The sequence below is a fragment of the Diaphorina citri genome, unplaced genomic scaffold, assembly GCF_000475195.1.
Source record: "Diaphorina citri unplaced genomic scaffold, Diaci psyllid genome assembly version 1.1 scaffold745, whole genome shotgun sequence".
NCBI classification, from domain to species: Eukaryota; Metazoa; Arthropoda; class Insecta; order Hemiptera; family Psyllidae; genus Diaphorina; species Diaphorina citri.
The window spans coordinates 113,502-134,414 of NW_007378178.1; the positions used below are offsets into that span (position 1 = coordinate 113,502).

The 20,913-nt window shown below is 42.2% G+C and overlaps 1 protein-coding gene across 1 annotated transcript; it reads right to left on the bottom strand.

Moving 5' to 3' along the window:
* Positions 1-606: 606 nt before the first annotated feature.
* Positions 607-20,846, bottom strand: LOC103511736 (protein brunelleschi). The gene is made up of 20 exons (XM_026825413.1): positions 20,595-20,846; positions 20,180-20,371; positions 19,697-19,968; positions 13,881-14,097; positions 13,428-13,551; positions 13,108-13,225; positions 12,745-12,843; positions 11,910-11,976; positions 11,514-11,687; positions 10,984-11,099; positions 10,026-10,175; positions 9,083-9,233; positions 8,316-8,525; positions 7,586-7,772; positions 6,330-6,517; positions 5,831-5,982; positions 5,019-5,227; positions 2,703-2,932; positions 1,737-1,960; positions 607-1,392 (listed from the first exon to the last, which is right to left on the bottom strand). The coding sequence occupies exons 1-20, from the start codon at positions 20,713-20,715 to the stop codon at positions 1,246-1,248; spliced, it is 3,348 nt and encodes a 1,115-aa protein (XP_026681214.1). The 5' UTR covers positions 20,716-20,846; the 3' UTR covers positions 607-1,245.
* Positions 20,847-20,913: the final 67 nt, after the last annotated feature.

Here is a 20,913-nt window from a genome sequence, read left to right on the forward strand (position 1 = left end):
ATAATATACATTTTATTCATTGCATTACAATGTACGATAAATATATTATAAATTATATTTACATAATAATAATTACATAATGTGAATAGAAATATTAGAAAAAACAAAATAGACAGGGCAAAAGGGGGATATGTAAGTAATATTAAACGATACAATTTGCCTAAAATTTGACTTATCAATGACCCATTCAAAGCGTGAACGACTTGATCTATTCAACAAATGACAGAAAAGAAATGGCGACAGGGGGAAAGTTTACAAACAAGGTGACTGGAAATTAACGGTACTTGTTCAGAAGTCACGTCAATGGAAATTTGCTACCAAAAGAGCTGTCACAAGTGAGCAGTGACCAATGTTATTATAGGGTTAGGTTAAACACAAAAGAAGCTTTCACAATTTGAGCAGTGACCAGTGTTGTAGAGGATTAGTAGGTTAAACAAAAAGGAGCTTTATTTTTCATTGTCGTGGCGTGGCCTTTGAACAATTACCCGGAAAAGTTCAGAAACAAAGGTGACGAAGATGTCGAGCTCAAAGTCTCCTAGGTTCTCTCATATCTTCCAGCTCCACATTGTCTACTAATCTCCTCACATATTCATCCACACTCTCTTCACCTCTCGTTAGTAGCTCATCATAAGACACATTGCCAACTTCACGCCCATCATCATAAAACACAAGGCTCTCTTCACACAGGTGCACATAGACGTACAACTCGTGAAGCACCCACAGGAGAAAGCACAGCGCCATCGCGAGTACTACCAGTGTTATCAGATTGGTACGCAGGTTGAAATAGAGAAGCATGAGCTTGGATGGTTTGCGTTTAGGGGGGTTTTGCGTGTGAGTGCACCCAGAGATTTTGTCTGACATGATGAATGAGTATTCAGTCCTTTTCGATGGTACATTTGACGCAGGTCTATAACGCTTGTACCTTTCAACCGATGCACATACCAACACGTTTGAGTAGACGAAATTTAATCTCTTTTGGCCTTTAGGTCTTCAAAAACAAGATTGTCCACCGAAAATGTCGATAAACGGACGAATAAAACGGATGAGTGATAAAATTCCACTTAGGCGCGAGTTAAATGTGATAAAATCAACACTCATTACTGGTTCGTAAAGTATGATTAAGCTCTGACGAATTCCTGTCCTTCGGGTCGGATCAAACCCACATTTCTTGCTATCAAGTTAATTTCTTTTGGTCCTTTGGACCTGATTCAAAGCAGATTTATTTGTTCAGCTCCAACATGTTTACTAAGTGACATGTATTTCCAGTGGGGGAACCAGTTTCCAAGTGTGATCTGGTTCGGACTTGGGTATGCATTGTACACTCAGCTTGTACAGTCCTGGATAGAAGAAGAGAAAGCCTACAGCATGGCCCACCGCTTCGTTCTCTTCAACCTGAGGGCGAGAAGAAAGAGAGACACAGTTTATTCAAGTTATCTTTTTATTTCCCTTGGAATATTATAATTTATACTTGATGCAAATAAAATACAATTACCTACTATTAAAAAAAAAAAAAAAAGTTTGATAAAGGGAACACTGACTGCTAAGGTCTTCTCGTCCCGAAAGCGAAGAGAGAAGGAAGACAAGATAGGAAAAAGCCAGCCGCTACCCTCCAAGCTAACTAGGCGGGGTTTACCATATCAGAATTGAAATCAATCCAAGATTGAGCTATACTTAATACCCAGTTCAATCCAGAATTGAAGTCAACTCCGTAAAAGCGGTCTTGGAGCACGACTTACTGTGGATATGGAAGCCTGCGTAGTGCCTACAGCTGTCGCCTTGCTGTCCATCTGATGATCTACTACCCCGTTCAAATGATCTTGAAACAGACTCAGTACCAGAGTCAAATCTGATAGCGTGTGAGATAGACAGTTGCGCAGTTTAACGTCGAAACTGAGACAGTCGCCTACTGTACCAGTCACCTCACTGCCGCTCTCAATGGGGGAACCATTCACTGTCAGCTCTGAAATGGAAGAGTTCGTTTTGAGGCTTTGGGATACCGAGGAATTGAAATTGCAATAAAAGTGTTCATTTAATACTAAAAACAGTTGGGTTACCAGGGAATAGGTCTGGCTGGGGGAACTTAAACAGGAAGTAGGCCAATGTCTTGCTGTAGGACTATAAATAGGGATCAGAGCAACCAAACCTTAAACAGCCTGGCTAGCTGGAGGTTACAAAGGGTTTATCATGCTTCAAAGGAAAAAGCACAGGTCCTCATGATGGTTGACTGCGGTTCGGGATAGGCCAAGTAATCTAATCTTAGCCAGAGAACGTCAACCCCCTTTGGTGCAGCTATACCGCTACAACACCAACAATTGGTTTCAGCTCAACATCGGAAATATTGTTTTGAGGCTTTGGGATACCGAGGAATTGAAATTGCAATAAAAGTGTTCATTTAATGCTAAAAACAGTTGGGTTACCAGGGAATAGGTCTGGCTGGGGGAACTTAAACAGGAAGTAGGCCAATGTCTTGCTGTAGGACTATAAATAGGGATCAGAGCAGCCAAACCTTAACCAGCTTGGCTAGCTGGAGGTTACAAAGGGTTTATCATGCTTCCTCATGATGGTTGACTGCGGTTCGGGATAGGCCAAGTAATCTTAGCCAGAGAACGTCAACCCCCTTTGGTGCAGCTATACCGCTACAACACCAACAATTGGTTTCAGCTCAACATCGGAAATATTGATATGTGTTTCGGTGTACTTACCCCAACTAACAGGTGACAATTTGACCAGGTCCAACTTATCAATGTTGAACGGGAGTCCACTGAAGCTAGCTTTCCCAGTGCGGGCTCCTATACTCCAGTGCAGTATGACTTGACTGAGTACATGTTGTTCTACTTCGAGTAGTGAGGCTGAGAATGGACACCGCGCTACAGGGATAGGCACTCGACACGAACCTGTCTCCTCGATTAGAATACTCTTGCCTTCCGTATACCTGGAATAGAACAGGTGCACCGACTTAAGTGAGGTTGCAGTACTGAGACGGTATTTTAATTTTTTTTTTTTTTTTTTTTTTTTTTTTTTTAAAAGCGGATACCGCGAACAAACCGCGGATACTGCGAACAAACCGCGGATACCGCGAACAAACCGCGGATACTGCGAACAAACCGCGGATACCGCGAACAAACCGCGGATACTGCGAACAAACCGCGGATACCGCGAACAAACCGCGGATACTGCGAACAAACCGCGGATACCGCGAACAAACCGCGGATACCGCGAACAAACCGCGGATACTGCGAACAAACCGCGGATACCGCGAACAAACCGCGGATACTGCGAACAAACCGCGGATACCGCGAACAAACCGCGGATACTGCGAACAAACCGCGGATACCGCGAACAAACCGCGGATACTGCGAACAAACCGCGGATACCGCGAACAAACCGCGGATACTGCGAACAAACCGCGGATACCGCGAACAAACCGCGGATACTGCGAACAAACCGCGGATACCGCGAACAAACCGCGGATACTGCGAACAAACCGCGGATACCGCGAACAAACCGCGGATACTGCGAACAAACCGCGGATACCGCGAACAAACCGCGGATACTGCGAACAAACCGCGGATACCGCGAACAAACCGCGGATACCGCGAACAAACCGCGGATACTGCGAACAAACCGCGGATACCGCGAACAAACCGCGGATACTGCGAACAAACCGCGGATACCGCGAACAAACCGCGGATACTGCGAACAAACCGCGGATACCGCGAACAAACCGCGGATACTGCGAACAAACCGCGGATACCGCGAACAAACCGCGGATACTGCGAACAAACCGCGGATACCGCGAACAAACCGCGGATACTGCGAACAAACCGCGGATACCGCGAACAAACCGCGGATACTGCGAACAAACCGCGGATACCGCGAACAAACCGCGGATACTGCGAACAAACCGCGGATACCGCGAACAAACCGCGGATACCGCGAACAAACCGCGGATACCGCGAACAAACCGCGGATACCGCGAACAAACCGCGGATACCGCGAACAAACCGCGGATACCGCGAACAAACCGCGGATACCGCGAACAAACCGCGGATACCGCGAACAAACCGCGGATACCGCGAACAAACCGCGGATACCGCGAACAAACCGCGGATACCGCGAACAAACCGCGGATACCGCGAACAAACCGTGGATACCGCGAACAAACCGCGGATAGGTGACTTATCACAGAACAATCGATGAGGACCTTCCACTTATGAAAATGAAGGGGAAATGAGTAAATTAAGTCCAAACTTCAAACCTATTGTCAAAATATAGGAGAATCCTCCCCTCAACCCCCTACATTTCCCCTGACCCCATACATGGTTTTTGGTAGTAGGGGGTCAAGGGGAGGTTTCTTCAGACCTAGATTTTTGTCAGAGCTCATTCTCTCTTCTGCTTTCAGACTGGAAGGTTCTCTCTGCTCCCTCTCTCCTCTCTGTGATATCTCCAAATATTTCAACATGATTTTTTTTTTTCAACAAGAGTTTCCATTAGAATATTTAAGATGACCAAGGAGTCTTTCCTATGTAAATTTTCACGAGAAATCAATCGGTGTACATGTAAGGGTTCAAATCTTTCCTATGTAAATTTTCACGAGAAATCAATCGGTGTACATGTAAGGGTTCTATCAATGAGGGTTCTGACGTCACAACTCTTTTAACTTTTTTCTTTAGAACGGCAAAGAAAATTTGAATTTTCGACCTAACCCTCCTTTTAGAGTTGTTAGCCCCTACACCTAACCCTCAGAGCAGGCTTTCTGTGTACGAAACCTAAGGTTGTTTGTTAACCTAAGAGCTAACAGTGCGAAATATGCCCAGCTCTTACCTGAGGGTTCTGACGTCACAACTCTTTTTACTTTTTTCTTTAGAACGGCAAAGAAAATTTGAATTTTCGACCTAACCCTCCTTTTAGAGTTGTTAGCCCCTACACTTAAGCCTCAGAGCAGGCTTTCTGTGTACGAAACCTAAGGTTGTTTGTTAACCTAAGAGCTAACAGTGCGAAATATGCCCAGCTCTTACCTGAGTTCGACTTCATGAGGAGTGACATTGACCACATCTAGTACCAAATAGAATTGACTAGACACTTCCCCGGGCAGTACATCACAGTTAGTTATCATAATGGAAGGCAGGACATCGATTTTAAGTGGAATGGAGGCGAGACGACAGTACCCTTTGAGTGAGCTTTCACCACCGCTGTATTTGACCACTAGATGGAGTTCTGAACACGACTGGAAAAAAATGGATCAATAATCTCTGATGTTAGGAACAATAATTGGACAGCGACTGGAGAAAAAAAAGTCCATAATTTCTAATGTTAGGAACCATAATTGTACGGCAGTAAGCAGAAAAGAGCCATCCAAAAATATGTAAATTTAAACCGACCGCGACCGAAAGATATAAACAGGGAGGAGAACAGCTAACCCTAACCAGCCTAGCTATGGCTAGCTGGCTCTCTGATAGTTCTTTAAAGGGTTCTCTCTGATTTTAAAGAACAAGCCCAAGTCCTCACGATGGTTGACTGCGGTTCAGGACGAGCCAATTAAACATGGCTAGAGTAGAGACCATCAGCCAGGTGTATTTTCTTTCATTTTCATTTTATGGACTAGTTTCGCCGGTGAAGGCATCTTCAGCGTTACAGAATGTCTTTTCTTTATTTTGTCATTACCATTCGGCTACACCTGAAGCCGTTACAACAGCGTTAAGCAGAAGAGAGCCATCCAAAAATATGTAAATTTAAAGACCGAAAAATTTCGGCCCGGCCGGGATTTGAACCCAGTCCCTCCAGGTTGAGAGTCAGTGCTCTTAACCACTCGGTCACAGAGTTAGGTTACCTTATCCGAATGGTGTCTCTGAGAGAAGTCAGATAGAAGACTCGAAGCTCCAGATCTATATGAAACAGAGGAAGTCGATACAGGCTGCGGTGTGGAGAACGAAGGAAGAGAGCTAGGTCCCGAGAAGAAACAGCTGCGCAGACTACACGAATCTGAAACGAAACAGGTATAGTATGTAAGTATTATCCATTGATAATAGATGAATACAATGGTTTCCTTTATTAAGCTTGGTATTTGCATCTTTGGGTCAAACTTTGGTACTAATTTTTGAGCTATTTTTATCTGGCTGGACTTGATGTAGGTATTTCCTTATTATTATTATTCTTCATATTTGCACTGATTTTCACCTCCCTCGGGTCTTGATTCAATGGTTCACTTTAAGGGATTTGGTACTCTGAGAATATGAGACTCTTATTCTTTTTTCAGAATTCACAAAAACCTACTATCTACATGAGATTTATATGTAAAGACTATTGTCTTATTTAAAGTAGGATCTTACCATTATTAACTGCAAGGAAATTGGCAGCCCCATACAAGTGCAGAGGCATCTGTACCGAAGACATGGGAGCAATGGGTAACAGCTTCTCTAAATCAGCGTTATCCCAAGATATAAGATCCTGAGTCTCTATCAGACTGTCTATACTGAGCTGTAGAATTGTTATGGGAACCTCGGAGGTGTTCGTAATCCTGCAACAGAATAGGAAAAAAGAAAATGAAATAGATCAGTTGCGCTTACTTGGGTGATGTTTCAAAGTCATAGAGCAGGAAAAATGAGGACCAACGGAATTTTTCTTTTCTTACGACTTTTCCCGAGATAAATTGATTTAAAAAATACATAAATCGTGAACTTTGACGTCACGGCATATGCTCCCGTAGGCGATGACGTCACATCAAATGTCCCTCGCAAAGCTCCCTTGCAGGCAACGCATTAATGTGTTTGTGCGCATACGTTTCTTCGATGACGTCACATCAAATGTCCCGAGCAAAGCTCCCTCGCAGGCAACGCATTAATGTGTTTGTGCGCATACGTTTCTGCGCAGTTCTTTCTGCTCCTACGCTAGTGTGCTTGCATACTGGCGCCAATAACGGACGAAAAAAACAACTGCGTAAAGTCTGACGTCACACATATTTGAACTCTTTCATTACAACGGAAAATAAAAATTAAATTTTCGACCTTTTGCAGTTATTTTTTCGGAGTTTTAACCTCAGATTTGGATTTTTCCCAACATTTTACATAGGAATCAACCATTTATTTATAATTTTTACCCATTTGCAACTGCTCCATTCTGGAATAGAAGAAAAAAAGAAAGCATTTTTAATTTGGTTAAGCATATGTACTTAAATGCTAGTCACAAATATCGTTCCCCAATTATTACACCTAGATAAACTTTATGACTTGACTTGGACTCGAACCACCAACCTCCAGATCCAAAGTCCAACGCGTTAAAAACTGCACCACTGAGGTTGGTGAACAGAAAAAAAAGGTGTATAGAATAAGTATTTTGTGAACCATAAACTTACGTACAGACCATGGACTAATCAGCATTTTTGTGGACTTGGGGGACCCTTTTGTGGACTTGGGGGACCATGGACTAATCAGCACTTTTGTGGACTTGGGGGACCCTACGTACAGACCATGGACTGGGGGGCTCTTTTGTGGACTTGGGGGACTGTGTACAATTTGAAATGCCATGAGAGTAAAATTGAAGTAATATTTTGTATCTTGTGTAGTGCATTACCTCACATAACACTTACCTAACATAGCAAGTAACACTCTCTCCAGCATACAGACTACACGTAGCACTGGGATCTAGTGAAGTAGTAACAGAGATGAGAGGCAGGGCAGGTATAACTTCAATAGAATAGTGAGGTGGGTGTGGAAAGCGAGTGAGCTGAGATAGCTGGCAGTTGGATTTGACGCCCAGTGTATGTGTAGAGTAACCTGAGAACCAGAAAACAAATAGAAAGTAAAAATCAAATCTCAAATTATTTTTGGTAAAGCAGAGCTTTTTCACAATTTTTGTGGACATCACAGCATTACTAAATGCCTCCTTTGCAAACCAATCTCCATTTTTTCAATAATCTTTTTACACTAATAATGCCGCCACTGGTCGCTACTAAATTAAAGTAGGTAGCTACTCATTTGTCCTCACAAGGCTGAGTGCACCTCGAACTTCAAGCACAGAGCCGAACTCGACATTGCCGGGAATCGAACCGGGGACCTCTGGCGTGCAAGCCTGGTGTGATAGTGATACCCACTCGGCCACGGAGCGGAGGTTGAAATAGAAACACTATTATTATTTTTAAACTAAAATTTAAACTAACAAACTCAGCCATGATCTGATGGTCACCCACTCACCCATAATCTGAAGCTCACCCACTCACCCATAATCTAAAAGTCACCCACTCACCCATAATCTAAAGGTCACCCACTCACCCATAATCTGAAGGTCACCCACTCTCCCGTAGTCTGAAGGTCACTTACCCATAATCTGAAGGTCACCCACTTCCTTAGGCACTCCCATGAGCTTGATCACTTGTCCTGTACTCTCCGGGGGGAGTACCACAGACACTGGGATGCTCTCATACACTCCCTGAGTGAGTAGTAGGATGTTACTCACTTCTAACGGGCTGGGGAGAGGGTTACTCAGCTCTAGGGTGACACAACACGGGTCTCCACACACCCATACGTAGTCTGGAATAAATGAAGATTATTATCATTAATATTATTCTCTGCTTTTTTCTGGTCATTATTATTAAATTTTCTGGTTAATAAATATTATTAAAAAAAGAGGTTCGATAGAGGGAACAGCGAAGAGAGAAGGAAGGAAGGATAGGAGAAAGCCAGACGTTCCGAGAACGAACCTTACCCGTTCAGGATCAAATCCGCCCCGGGTGGAAATCGAACCCGCGGCCTAGTGCTTACAAAGTAGACGCGCTACTCTCCAATCTAACTAGGCTGGTGAATTCATATGAACTGGGACCAATGGAACTCGTAAGGGGGCTTTAAGGCCCGTTTCTACTTGTCGTTCGGAAAAAAAATCGTGTCGTGGCCAAGTGGAAACACTCTCATTTAAATTACATTGCCTACACAAGGGCATTTTGTGTCGTTCGGAAAATAAAATCGTGTCGTGTGTAATGGGAACAATCTCATTTAAATTACATTGCCTACAGGACATTCCGGAAAAAAATCGAATGAAACTCACGACAAGTGGGTTCGGGCCTTTACCTGGAAAATTCAAATCCACTCACCTAGTTTGGTTTGCTTGAATTTGCCCTGCTTTCTGTCCATAGAGCCGAAATGTAGGGGTGTAAACAAGAACGGTCCGTAGTCCTCTTTGGCTATGACCAACTTCTTGGGGCGCAGGTGCGGCTCCAAATTTTGAACCGTGAAGTTTTCCGCCTGAAAATGAGAAATTATGGCATGAGTTTGAGTGAATTGGCGGCCTACCTAAAATAAACAAGTACCTATATTGAACACTTTGGTGGCTTACGTCAGGTTCATTGGTGGCCTACCTGAGGTATATTGAGTAAGTTGGCGGCATAACTGAGGTACATATTGCGCTATTTGAAGGAATGTCTGTATTAATTGGTGGCCTACCTGATGTAGTTTTATTGAAAAAAAAAAAAAAAAATGGCGTCATGTCTGAGGAGTAGAGACCGTCAACCAGATGTCTTTTCTTTCATTTTCATTTTATGGACTAGTTTCGCCGGTGAAGGCATCTTCAGCGTTACAGAATGTATTTTCTTTATTCTGTCATTACCATTCGGCTACACGTGAAGGCGTTACAACAGCGTTAAGCAGAAGAGAGCCATCCAAAATTATGTAAATTTCAAGACCGAAATATTTCGGCCCGGCCGGGATTTGAACCCAGTCCCTCCAGGTTGAGAGTCAGTGCTCTTAACCACTCGGCCACAGAGTTAGGTTACCTTATCCGAATGGTGTCTCTGAGAGAAATCTGATAGAAGACTTGAAGCTCCAGATCTATATGAAACAGAGGAAGTCGATACAGGCTGCGGTGTGGAGAACGAAGGAAGAGAGCTAGGTCCCGAGAAGAAACGGTTAATTGGTGGTCTACCTGATGGAACTATATTGAGCAAAATTGGCGGCCTATCTGAGGTATGTTAATAAAATTACCTAGGTTAATTGGTGGTCTACCCGATGTAGCCTTATTGAACAAATTGGCGGCATTACCTGAGGTATATTGAGTAAATTGGCGGCAGGAATAACTTGGCCGTCTTCCAGTACAAGAGGTACAGGAGCACCTTCACACTGAGCCGTAACATGACGCAAGTTATTGGCGGCTTCAACTCGCTCTGCTGGGTTCATATGTCGCCACATTACCTGCAAGTAGGAAATGGTAAGATATACTTAAGTAAATCTCTTCATCAAAAATGAAATCGTCAGAGTTGTAATGGAACTTTTGTGGATATCACAGCATTACTTTTTGCTTCCTTTAATCCTTTACTGCCAGCCTAGTTGGTAGCGCGTCTGCTTTGTAAGCGCTAGACCGCGGGTTCGATTCCCGCCCGGGGCGGATTTTATCCTGATGGAATAATGTTCGTTATCGGAACGGCTGGCTTTCTCCTATCCTTTCTTCCTTCTCTCTTCGATTTCGCGACGATAAGACCTTAGCAGTTTCAGTTCCCTCTGTCAAACCTCTTCGTGACTCCTTTACTCCCATTTAACATCAATCAAACCCGACAGAAAGGGCACTTACCTGTAGCAAGAAAGTCATGTGTCTTGTGGCTAGACCTGAGTTACATACCTGTAGCAAGAAAGTCATGTGTCTTGTGGCTAGACCTGAGTTACATACCTGTAGCAAGAAAGTCATGTGTCTTGTGGCTAGACCTGAGTTACATACCTGTAGCAAGAAAGTCATGTGTCTTGTGGCTAGACCTGAGTTACATACCTGTAGCAAGAAAGTCATGTGTCTTGTGGCTAGACCTGAGTTACATACCTGTAGCAAGAAAGTCATGTGTCTTGTGGCTAGACCTGAGTTACATACCTGTAGCAAGAAAGTCATGTGTCTTGTGGCTAGACCTGAGTTACATACCTGTAGCAAGAAAGTCATGTGTCTTGTGGCTAGACCTGAGTTACATACCTGTAGCAAGAAAGTCATGTGTCTTGTGGCTAGACCTGAGTTACATACCTGTAGCAAGAAAGTCATATGTCTTGTGGCTAGACCTGAGTTACCCAGACGCTTAGCTGCCACCACTAGATCCTGCAACACTTGCTTCTGTAACGAGGGCCATCCACTTAGCCTGTCTGAAAATTAATAATTCGTTCTTTTTATTACCTATTTTACAAAATTCTGATGGGAAAAATAATCTAATTTATATTAAAAAAAAAAAAAAAAAATGGGAGCCTTTTTGTGTAAACAGTAAAAAAGAAGAAAAAAAAAACTTGGGAAAACGTTGAAATAATTGCAAATCGAGCTAATCGGGGAAATTCATCTTGCCGTTGTCGGCATCAAACCCGGAACCTTCTGCATGACAAGCAAGCACTACCGAACCAACCTAGAGCAGTGATTCCCAAACTGGGTCCGTGAAGGACTTCTAGGCCCACTGGAAGACCAGATAAACTATCGTAAAGGGGCCATGGAGAGTTTACAATAATTGAACAGAAAGAGGGTCGCGTAGATCTAGAATGTTACCACTGGACTGTGTCCCTAATACAAACCTTGAGTAAAGTCCGCCGGATCTAAAGTGAGCCTATGCCCAGGTAACGACTGTAGCATAAGTTGATAACATTGCGCCCAGTCTGTCATGGGATTACGCGCTGATACATAACGCGTAGCGGCCAAACGCTTGTAGAACGCAGCCTTCCTGTTAAATCCTAGTTTATGGCATGAGTTTGAGTGAATTGGCGGCCTACCTAAAATAAACAAGTACCTAAATTGAACACTTTGGTGGCTCACCTCAGGTTCATTGGTGGCCTACCTGAGGTATATTAAGTAAGTTGGCGGCATAACTGAGGTGCATATTGCGCTATTTGAAGGAATGTCTGTATTAATAGATCTGTTGCGCTTACTTGGGTGATGTTTCAAAGTCATAGAGCAGGAAAAATGAGGACCAACGGAATTTTTCTTTTTCTTCGCGATCTTCTCCTCTTCCGTTAGAACGAGGTTGATTTGAATGACACCCTGTCGAATAGAACAGAATAAAATAGAAGAGAATAAGCGTTTTTACCCCCAAAGAGAAAAATAAAGAAATTGAAAAATCGAGCTTTGCAAGAACTGAAATAAATTGTTATATAGAATCTTAAAGTAAATGAGTAGTATTTATGTTGAGTTCATTTCTTTTAGGTGCTCTAAAAAACCTTTTAGAGCACCTAAAGGAAAGCTTTTAGTGACTAGGGTTTTACCCTTCATTCGGCAACAACCTACGGGCCTCCTCACTTTATTCTCACCCAGCCAGTGAGGGGCCGGGAAAAGACAGTAGCGCCCGATTGTCCACAGATGGTCACCCATCTGGATAGCAACCACAGAACTGAAATACTTAAATTGTGATATAGAATCTTAAATTAAATGAGTAGTATTTATGTTGAGTCCATTTCCTTTAGGTGCTCTAAAAACCTTTTAGAGCACCTAAAAGAAAGCTTTTAGTGACTAGGGTTTTACCCTTCATTCGGCAACAACCTACGGGCCTCTTCACTTTAATCTCACCCAGCCAGTGAGGGGCCGGGAAAAGACAGTAGCACCCGATTGTCCACAGATGGTCACCCATCTGGATAGCAATGGTCACCCATCTCACTGTGTAAGTAATTGTCAATTCAACTCCATGTATACATAGGTCTGTGTCCGAACGAGCCGTTAAAGGCTAAATACGAAACATGTAGTGATGAGCTTTACTATTTACAATTTAGTAGAGACAACCAAGTTTTTCCTAAGCTAAAGCCTCATGTTACTTACCTGTAAGTAGTGATGAGCATCCAATACACATTTCTGGTCCAGAGCAAACCTCGCGGCTTTAAAACAAGCTTCGGTCTCAATGAAACCTGCGTTTTGGTACTGAAAAAAATTAATAAAGTATTGTCAGAGTTAAAAAATGTGATGAGTGTTTCACTGCCGTTTTTATTTCGAGGTCTGTATCGTAGCATGCCCATCCCGTAGTATATCCCTCATCAAATGAGCGAGAAGAGATACAATACTTCGCCATTTAGGTGCTGGGTTAACACAAGAACACCAGAAAGTTACCCGTTTAAATATTTGCTTCACTAGTCTTCTCTAGACTTTAACAAGTGTTTAAGGTGGAATAGGTCTCCTTCTACTAACCTTGCTGTAATGTATGATGGCATCTCTGTAGTTTCTCTTGATCTCGGCCACAGGTATGTAATCTATATTTGAGACACTGGTCAGAGAAATGGTTCGCTCTATGATAGCAGACACAGGTCTGTAAAACAAGACAGCAGAAACATTGTAAAAAAAAAAAAAAAAAAAAAAAATGGAAACCAAAGCCGTTTACGTACCTACGTGTTAAAAATTAAAAATTTACAAGTTTACTACCATACATTGATAGATACTTTTAGACGATTGAAGTTTTTTTTTTTCTATTTACCTCAAAAATTATGGTATCTATAACATGAGCATTTTACCTTAGAGTACGAGGCGATTTCTCTTGGAATGAACTATTCCTCTGCACAGAGGTGGAAGTTGTGGGCACTTTCTGTTGCATAGGTAACAGTAGAATGGACACTGCACTTAGCCCTTCGAGTGCTCCTGGAATCATGAAAACGGTAAATAGCCAAGTGGTTATTGAATTAACGAAGTGAGTTCCAAGATTTAACCTGCCTTCATTACTCTTGGTAATAAGTTGTTGATAAAAGCAGAAAACTATGAAAAAGGGTCACAATAGAACTAAGAAGGTTGCAGTGATAATTGTGTACTTAAGAGAGAAAGGGCAGCCAGATATTTTAAAATACCTAATGACAAATTATACAAAGACTTCCCTTTCATAGGTGAGAGCTATAAATAATTTAGCTCAAAAGAAATAGAAACTTTATTATTGATAGGGAAAAACACAAGATATCTCCATCATTTAAACTTACCCCCTAACCAGAGCCAATCTGTGATAGCTCTCAACACATCTACTGCTGTATTGTAATGGGCCAAAGCTTCCTGAGGCAGCCCTGCTTGTAAAGAAAGGTCCCCCAGATGTTTGGTCATACGTCCCATGCATCTCTTCTTGTTGGTTCTAGAATCCATGTCCAAACCTACAAAGTCCTTTTTCTCAAATGGTGCCAGCAACATTGGGATCTTGTCACCCTGGAAATTTTATATAAAAAAAAACTTTTCTACAGGGTGTCATTCAAATCAACCTCGTTCTAACGGAAGAGGAGAAGATCGCGCGTCTCCTGAGTTTGGCCACCCTGTATGCCAGTCTAGGATTTAACAGGAAGGCTGCGTTCTACAAGCGTTTGGCCGCTACGCGTTATGTATCAGCGCGTAATCCCATGACAGACTGGGCGCAATGTTATCAACTTATGCTACAGTCGTTACCTGGGCATAGGCTCACATTAGATCCGGCGGACTTTACTCAAGGTTTGTATTAGGAGCACAGTTAGTCCAGTGGTAACACTCTAGATCAGAGGTTCTCAAACTGGGGGGCGTGGAGACAAATCAGGGGTGGGGGGAGCACGAGCTTTTCCTATAAAAAAAAAATCAAATTCATACCAAAATTACCTACCAGGTACTTAGTCTCCAACTCTAGTATCTTGAGATACGACCAGCGTAATCATATGTATATCAAACGCCTAGAAAAATATTCTCAAAGTTTCAATTTTCCGTTTTGTTATTTCAAGGTATTTTAATTATGTTAAGATTGATTAATTCTTGTCAGAAATTAGTCTACCCTGCTTATTATCACTGCTGTTTCACCTTATTCGAACCATAAACCTCCAGTTCTGAAATTCCTCCCGCGCTAACTGCTTGAGCCACTGAGGTTGGTTCGTTTTGTTATTTCATAAAACCTATAAATAGGTAACCTACTTACTTGAATATAAAAAAAATCTCAAAGTTTCAAACTCTCGTTTTGTTATTCCATAAAACCCATAGGTAAAAATAATATACCGAGGGGTTGGGTAAGGTGGGGGGGGTGAAATAATGAGAATATGCCCGAAGGGGGCACCATGCAAAAAAGATTGAGAACCACTGCTCTAGATAGTCTAGATCTACGCGACCCTCTTTTTGTTCAATCATTGTAAACTCTCCATGGCCCCTTTACAATAGTTTATCTGATCTTCCAATGGGCCTAGAAGTCCTTCACGGCCCCAGTTTGGGAATCACTGCTCTAGGTTGGTTCGGTAGTGTTTGCTTGTCATGCAGAAGGTTCCGGGTTTGATGCCGACAACGGCAAGATGAATTTCCCCGATTAGCTCGATTTGCAATTATTTCAACGCCGCGGATACCGCGAACAAACCGCGAATACCGAGAACAAACCGCGAATACCGCGAGCCAACCGCGAATACCACGAGCAAACCGCGAATAGGTAACTTATCACAGAAGAATCGATGAGGACCTTCCACTTATGAAAATGAAGGGGAAATGAGTAAATTAAGTCCAAACTTCACTTGTTTCTGGTTAATATTGACCGAACGACAGTGAGGTCTATGTTTTAACTCGACCATTTTGCATTTGGTCTAGATGTTTGTTTGTGTGTGTTCCGCTATAACTCCCGATTGCCTGGTCTGATTTTGATGAAATTTGGTACACAGGAGGGAAGGATAGGAGAAAGCCAGACGTTCCGAGAACGAACCTTATCCGTTCAGGATCAAATCCGCCCCGGGTGGGAATCGAACCCGCGGCCTAGTGCTTACAAGGTAGACGCGCTACCCTCCCATCTAACTAGGCTGGTGAATCCATATGAACTGGGACCAATGGAGCTCGTAAGAGGACTTTAAGGCCCGTTCCTACTTGTCGTTCGGAAAAAAATCGTGTCGTGCCCAAGTGGAAACACTCTCATTTAAATTACATTGCCTACACAAGGGCATTTTGTGTCGTTCGGAAAATAAAATCGTGTCGTGTGTAGTGGGAACAATCTCATTTAAATTACATTGCCTACAGGACATTCCGGAAAAAATCGAATGAAACTCACGACAAGTGGGTTCGGGCCTTTACCAAATCCACTCACCCAATTTGGTTTGCTTGAATTTGCCCTGCTTTCTGTCCATAGACCCGAAATGTAGGGGTGTAAACAAGAACGGTCCGTAGTCCTCTTTGGCTATGACCAACTTCTTGGGGCGCAGGTGCGGCTCCAAATTTTATACCTACATGAGTTCTATGAGTAAAGACTATGATATTATTTATTTTATTTAAGTATGATCTTACCATTATTAACTGCAAGGAAATTGGCAGCCCCATACAAGTGCAGAGGCATCTGTGCCGAAGACATGGGAGCAATAGGTAACAGTCTCTCTAAATCAGCATTATCCCAAGATATAAGATCCTGAGTCTCTATCAGACTGTCTATACTGAGCTGCAGAATTGTAATGGGTACCTCTGAGGTGTTGGTAATTCTGGAACAGAAAAGAAAAAATGAAATTCTGGAATAGAGGAAAAATAATAGAAAGTAAAAAGTAAAAGGAAGAAATTTTTAATTTGGTTAACCATATTATGTACTTAAATGCTAGTCACAAATATCGTTCCCCAATTATTACACCTAGATAAATTTTATGACTTGACTTGGAATCGAACCACCAACCTCCAGATCCAAAGTCCAACGCGTTAAAAACTGCACCACTGAGGTTGGTGAACAGAGAAATAAAAATGCAGGTGTATAGAATAAGTATTTTGTGAACCATAAACTTACATACATACGTACAGACCATGGACTAATCAGCACTTTTGTGGACTTGGGGGACCCTAAAACGGATTTTTCACCTGATTAATTGACGATGAAATGGACTGTGTAAAATCTGAAATGCCATGAGAGTAAAAATAAAGTAATATTTTGTGTAGTACATTACCTAACATAGCAAGTAACACTCTCTCCAGCATACAGACTACACGTAGCACTGGGATCTAGCGAAGTAGTTACAGAGATGAGAGGCAGGGCAGGTATAACTTCAATAGAATAGTGAGGTGGGTGTGGAAAGCGAGTGAGCTGAGATAGCTGGCAGTTGGATTTGACGCCCAGTGTATGCGTAGAGTAACCTGAGAACCAGAAAACAAATAGAAAGTAATAATCAAATCTCAAATCAAATTATTTTTGGTAAAGCAGAGCTTTTTCACAATTTTTGTGGACATCACAGCATTACTAAATGCCTCCTTTGCAAACCAATCTCCTGTAGAGTAACCTGAGAACCAGAAAACAAATAGAAAGTAAAAATCAAATCTCAAATTATTTTTGGTAAAGCAGAGCTTTTTCACAATTTTTGTGGACATCACAGCATTACTAAATGCCTCCTTTGCAAACCAATCTCCATTTTTTTCAATAATCTTTTTACACTAATAATGCCGCTACTGGTCGCTACTAAATTAAAGTAGGTAGCTACTCATTTGTCCTCACGAGGCTGAGTGCACCTCGAACTTAAAGCACAGAGCCGAAAAAACCTCGACATTGCCGGGAATCGAACCTGGGACCTCCGGCGTGCAAGCCTAGTGTGATAGTGATACCCACTCGGCCACGGAGCGGAGGTTGAAATAGAAACACTATTATTATTTTTAAACTAAAATTTAAACTAACAAACTCAGCCATGATCTGATGGTCACCCCCTCATCCATAATCTGAAGCTCACCCACTCACCCATAATCTAAAGGTCACCCACTCACCGATAATCTGAAGGTCACCCACAATCTGTAGGTCACCCACTTTCCCGTAATCTGAAGGTCACTTACCCATAATCTGAAGGTCACCCACTTCCTTAGGCACTCCCATGAGCTTGATGACTTGTCCTGTACTCTCCGGGGGGAGTACCACAGACACTGGGATGCTCTCATACACTCCCTGAGTGAGCAGTAGGATGTTACTCACTTCTCAATAATCTTTTTACACTAATAATGCCGCCACTGGTCGCTACTAAATTAAAGTAGGTAGCTACTCATTTGTCCTCACAAGGCTGAGTGCACCTCGAACTTCAAGCACAGAGCCGAACTCGACATTGCCGGGAATCGAACCGGGGACCTCTGGCGTGCAAGCCTGGTGTGATAGTGATACCCACTCGGCCACGGAGCGGAGGTTGAAATAGAAACACTATTATTATTTTTAAACTAAAATTTAAACTAACAAATTTATCAATGTTAAACGGCAGTCCACTGAAGCTAGCTTTCCCAGTGCGGGCTCCTATACTCCAGTGCAGTATGACTTGACTCAGCACATGTTGTTCTACTTCGAGTAGTGAGGCTGAGAATGGACACCGCGCTACAGGGATAGGCACTCGACACGAACCTGTCTCCTCGATTAGAATACTCTTGCCTTCCGTATACCTGGAATAGAACAGGTGTACCGACTTAGGTGAGGTTGCAGTACTGAGACGGTATTTTCATATTTTTTTTTTTCTTAAAAAAAGAAAAAAAAAGGTTTCAAAGTCAAAGAGAAGAAACAAGCTGGGTCCGTCCCTCCGGGAATTTTTTAGCCCGTAGTTTATTCGATCGTGATTAAAGAACATCAGTACCTATGTACCTACCTAATTTGTTTAATATTCAGTTTATTATTGTTCTTGATTTCAGGGTGTCTACCAAAATGGAAAAATAAAATTCCCTGACTTTTCTCGGTTTTCCAGTCCATTTTTTCCAAATTTCCAGTCTACTTTACTCACCCATAATCTGAAGCTCACCCACTCACCCATAATCTAAAAGTCACCCACTCACCCATAATCTAAAGGTCACCCACTCACCCATAATCTGAAGGTCACCCACTCACCCATAATCTGAAGGTCACCCACTCTCCCGTAGTCTGAAGGTCACTTACCCATAATCTGAAGGTCACCCACTTCCTTAGGCACTCCCATGAGCTTGATCACTTGTCCTGTACTCTCCGGGGGGAGTACCACAGACACTGGGATGCTCTCATACACTCCCTGAGTGAGTAGTAGGATGTTACTCACTTCTAACGGGCTGGGGAGAGGGTTACTCAGCTCTAGGGTGACACAACACGGGTCTCCACACACCCATACGTAGTCTGGAATAAATGAAGATTATTATCATTAATATTATTCTCTGCTTTTTTCTGGTCATTATTATTAAATTTTCTGGTTAATAAATATTATTAAAAAAAGAGGTTCGATAGAGGGAACAGCGAAGAGAGAAGGAAGGAAGGATAGGAGAAAGCCAGACGTTCCGAGAACGAACCTTACCCGTTCAGGATCAAATCCGCCCCGGGTGGAAATCGAACCCGCGGCCTAGTGCTTACAAAGTAGACGCGCTACTCTCCAATCTAACTAGGCTGGTGAATTCATATGAACTGGGACCAATGGAACTCGTAAGGGGGCTTTAAGGCCCGTTTCTACTTGTCGTTCGGAAAAAAAATCGTGTCGTGGCCAAGTGGAAACACTCTCATTTAAATTACATTGCCTACACAAGGGCATTTTGTGTCGTTCGGAAAATAAAATCGTGTCGTGTGTAATGGGAACAATCTCATTTAAATTACATTGCCTACAGGACATTCCGGAAAAAAATCGAATGAAACTCACGACAAGTGGGTTCGGGCCTTTACCTGGAAAATTCAAATCCACTCACCTAGTTTGGTTTGCTTGAATTTGCCCTGCTTTCTGTCCATAGAGCCGAAATGTAGGGGTGTAAACAAGAACGGTCCGTAGTCCTCTTTGGCTATGACCAACTTCTTGGGGCGCAGGTGCGGCTCCAAATTTTTTTCTGGAATAAGATAATAAATTTAGGTCCATGTCCTAGGTAAGTAGACAAATTTTACCTTCTCCCTACTCCTCTCTTGGAGTTTAGACTCGAGAATCCAGAACACAGAAGACAGCAACTCATTCATATGTTTAGTGAGTTCATCCTTACACCCATCTAATGCACAATCGTACATCAGAGCTGTAGACTTGAAGTTGCTAGGTGGTGATAGATCCTTGCAGTTGCCAAACAGAATACATCTTGTGTCAAATAGAGTAGACATGTATTTGACTTTAAGAGATTCATGTAACCGACAGTACTCATTCAGCTCAGACTGTGAGTTGCATTTACCTGAGAACAAATTAGAAAGTAGGTACATAAAATAAGACTTTTTTTAACTAAGGTAAGCATTTCAGTAATAAATAATCACTTCTTCTACATTTAGCTTCAGTTATTGTAGCTAGTATAAAAAAAGCTATCAATTTTGTTGCATTTTTAAATGCCTAGTCTATTCAATTTTGAATGTAAAAATTTAAACGGTAGATGGGCCCTTGATACTCACTGACAGAAACAAGACCCAACAGTTTCCGATGAGTCTGGAAGTCTCCCCAATCATTGTTTCCCACTGGATAATCCTTGACAAACCGAGCTGTGATATTTCTCTCATTCCCTGCACTGTCCAGGAGGTTAATTTTTTTCACGGATGATAGATGAGAGAACACTTGCTCAAACCACTTCTCATCCCCATCTTCATCTGTGAATTTAAAGAAAATAATTAATCAGATTAGGGTTATTTCTTTTCCATAGAAACTAATAATTAGGACAGTCCTTCACAAAGTTACCAAGTCTTTGATCAAGTAGAAAGTTAAGAAGGTGTATTTTGTAAATTTCCTAGCCACACTTCTTAAGCACCAATAAGATAAGCCACTATACTGAAGAACAGGCCTCCAAAATAGTAAGAAAAAGAGCATGCCTACCAAGATGTTTGATCATAAGTAGCATATCAGCGTGAGATTGCACAGTGAGTGAGTAGTCAGGATGGGCCATGTTAGGATCTGGGGAGCTGCTGGATAGAATTACACTGACTGCCGAACGCATTTCATAACTGAGTGCCTGGGATTGGAAATAAATCCACAAGAACGTTTAATTTGTACCTATTAAATAAAATGGAAATTTAAAGAAAAGTGTTTTTTGATGGGTGGAAAATCGAAAATCTCTTATCAAAAATTCAAAAAATTAAATCGTAAACAAATCGATGTTTGTGAAGCTAGCAATAATTTCTAGTGATATCAATTT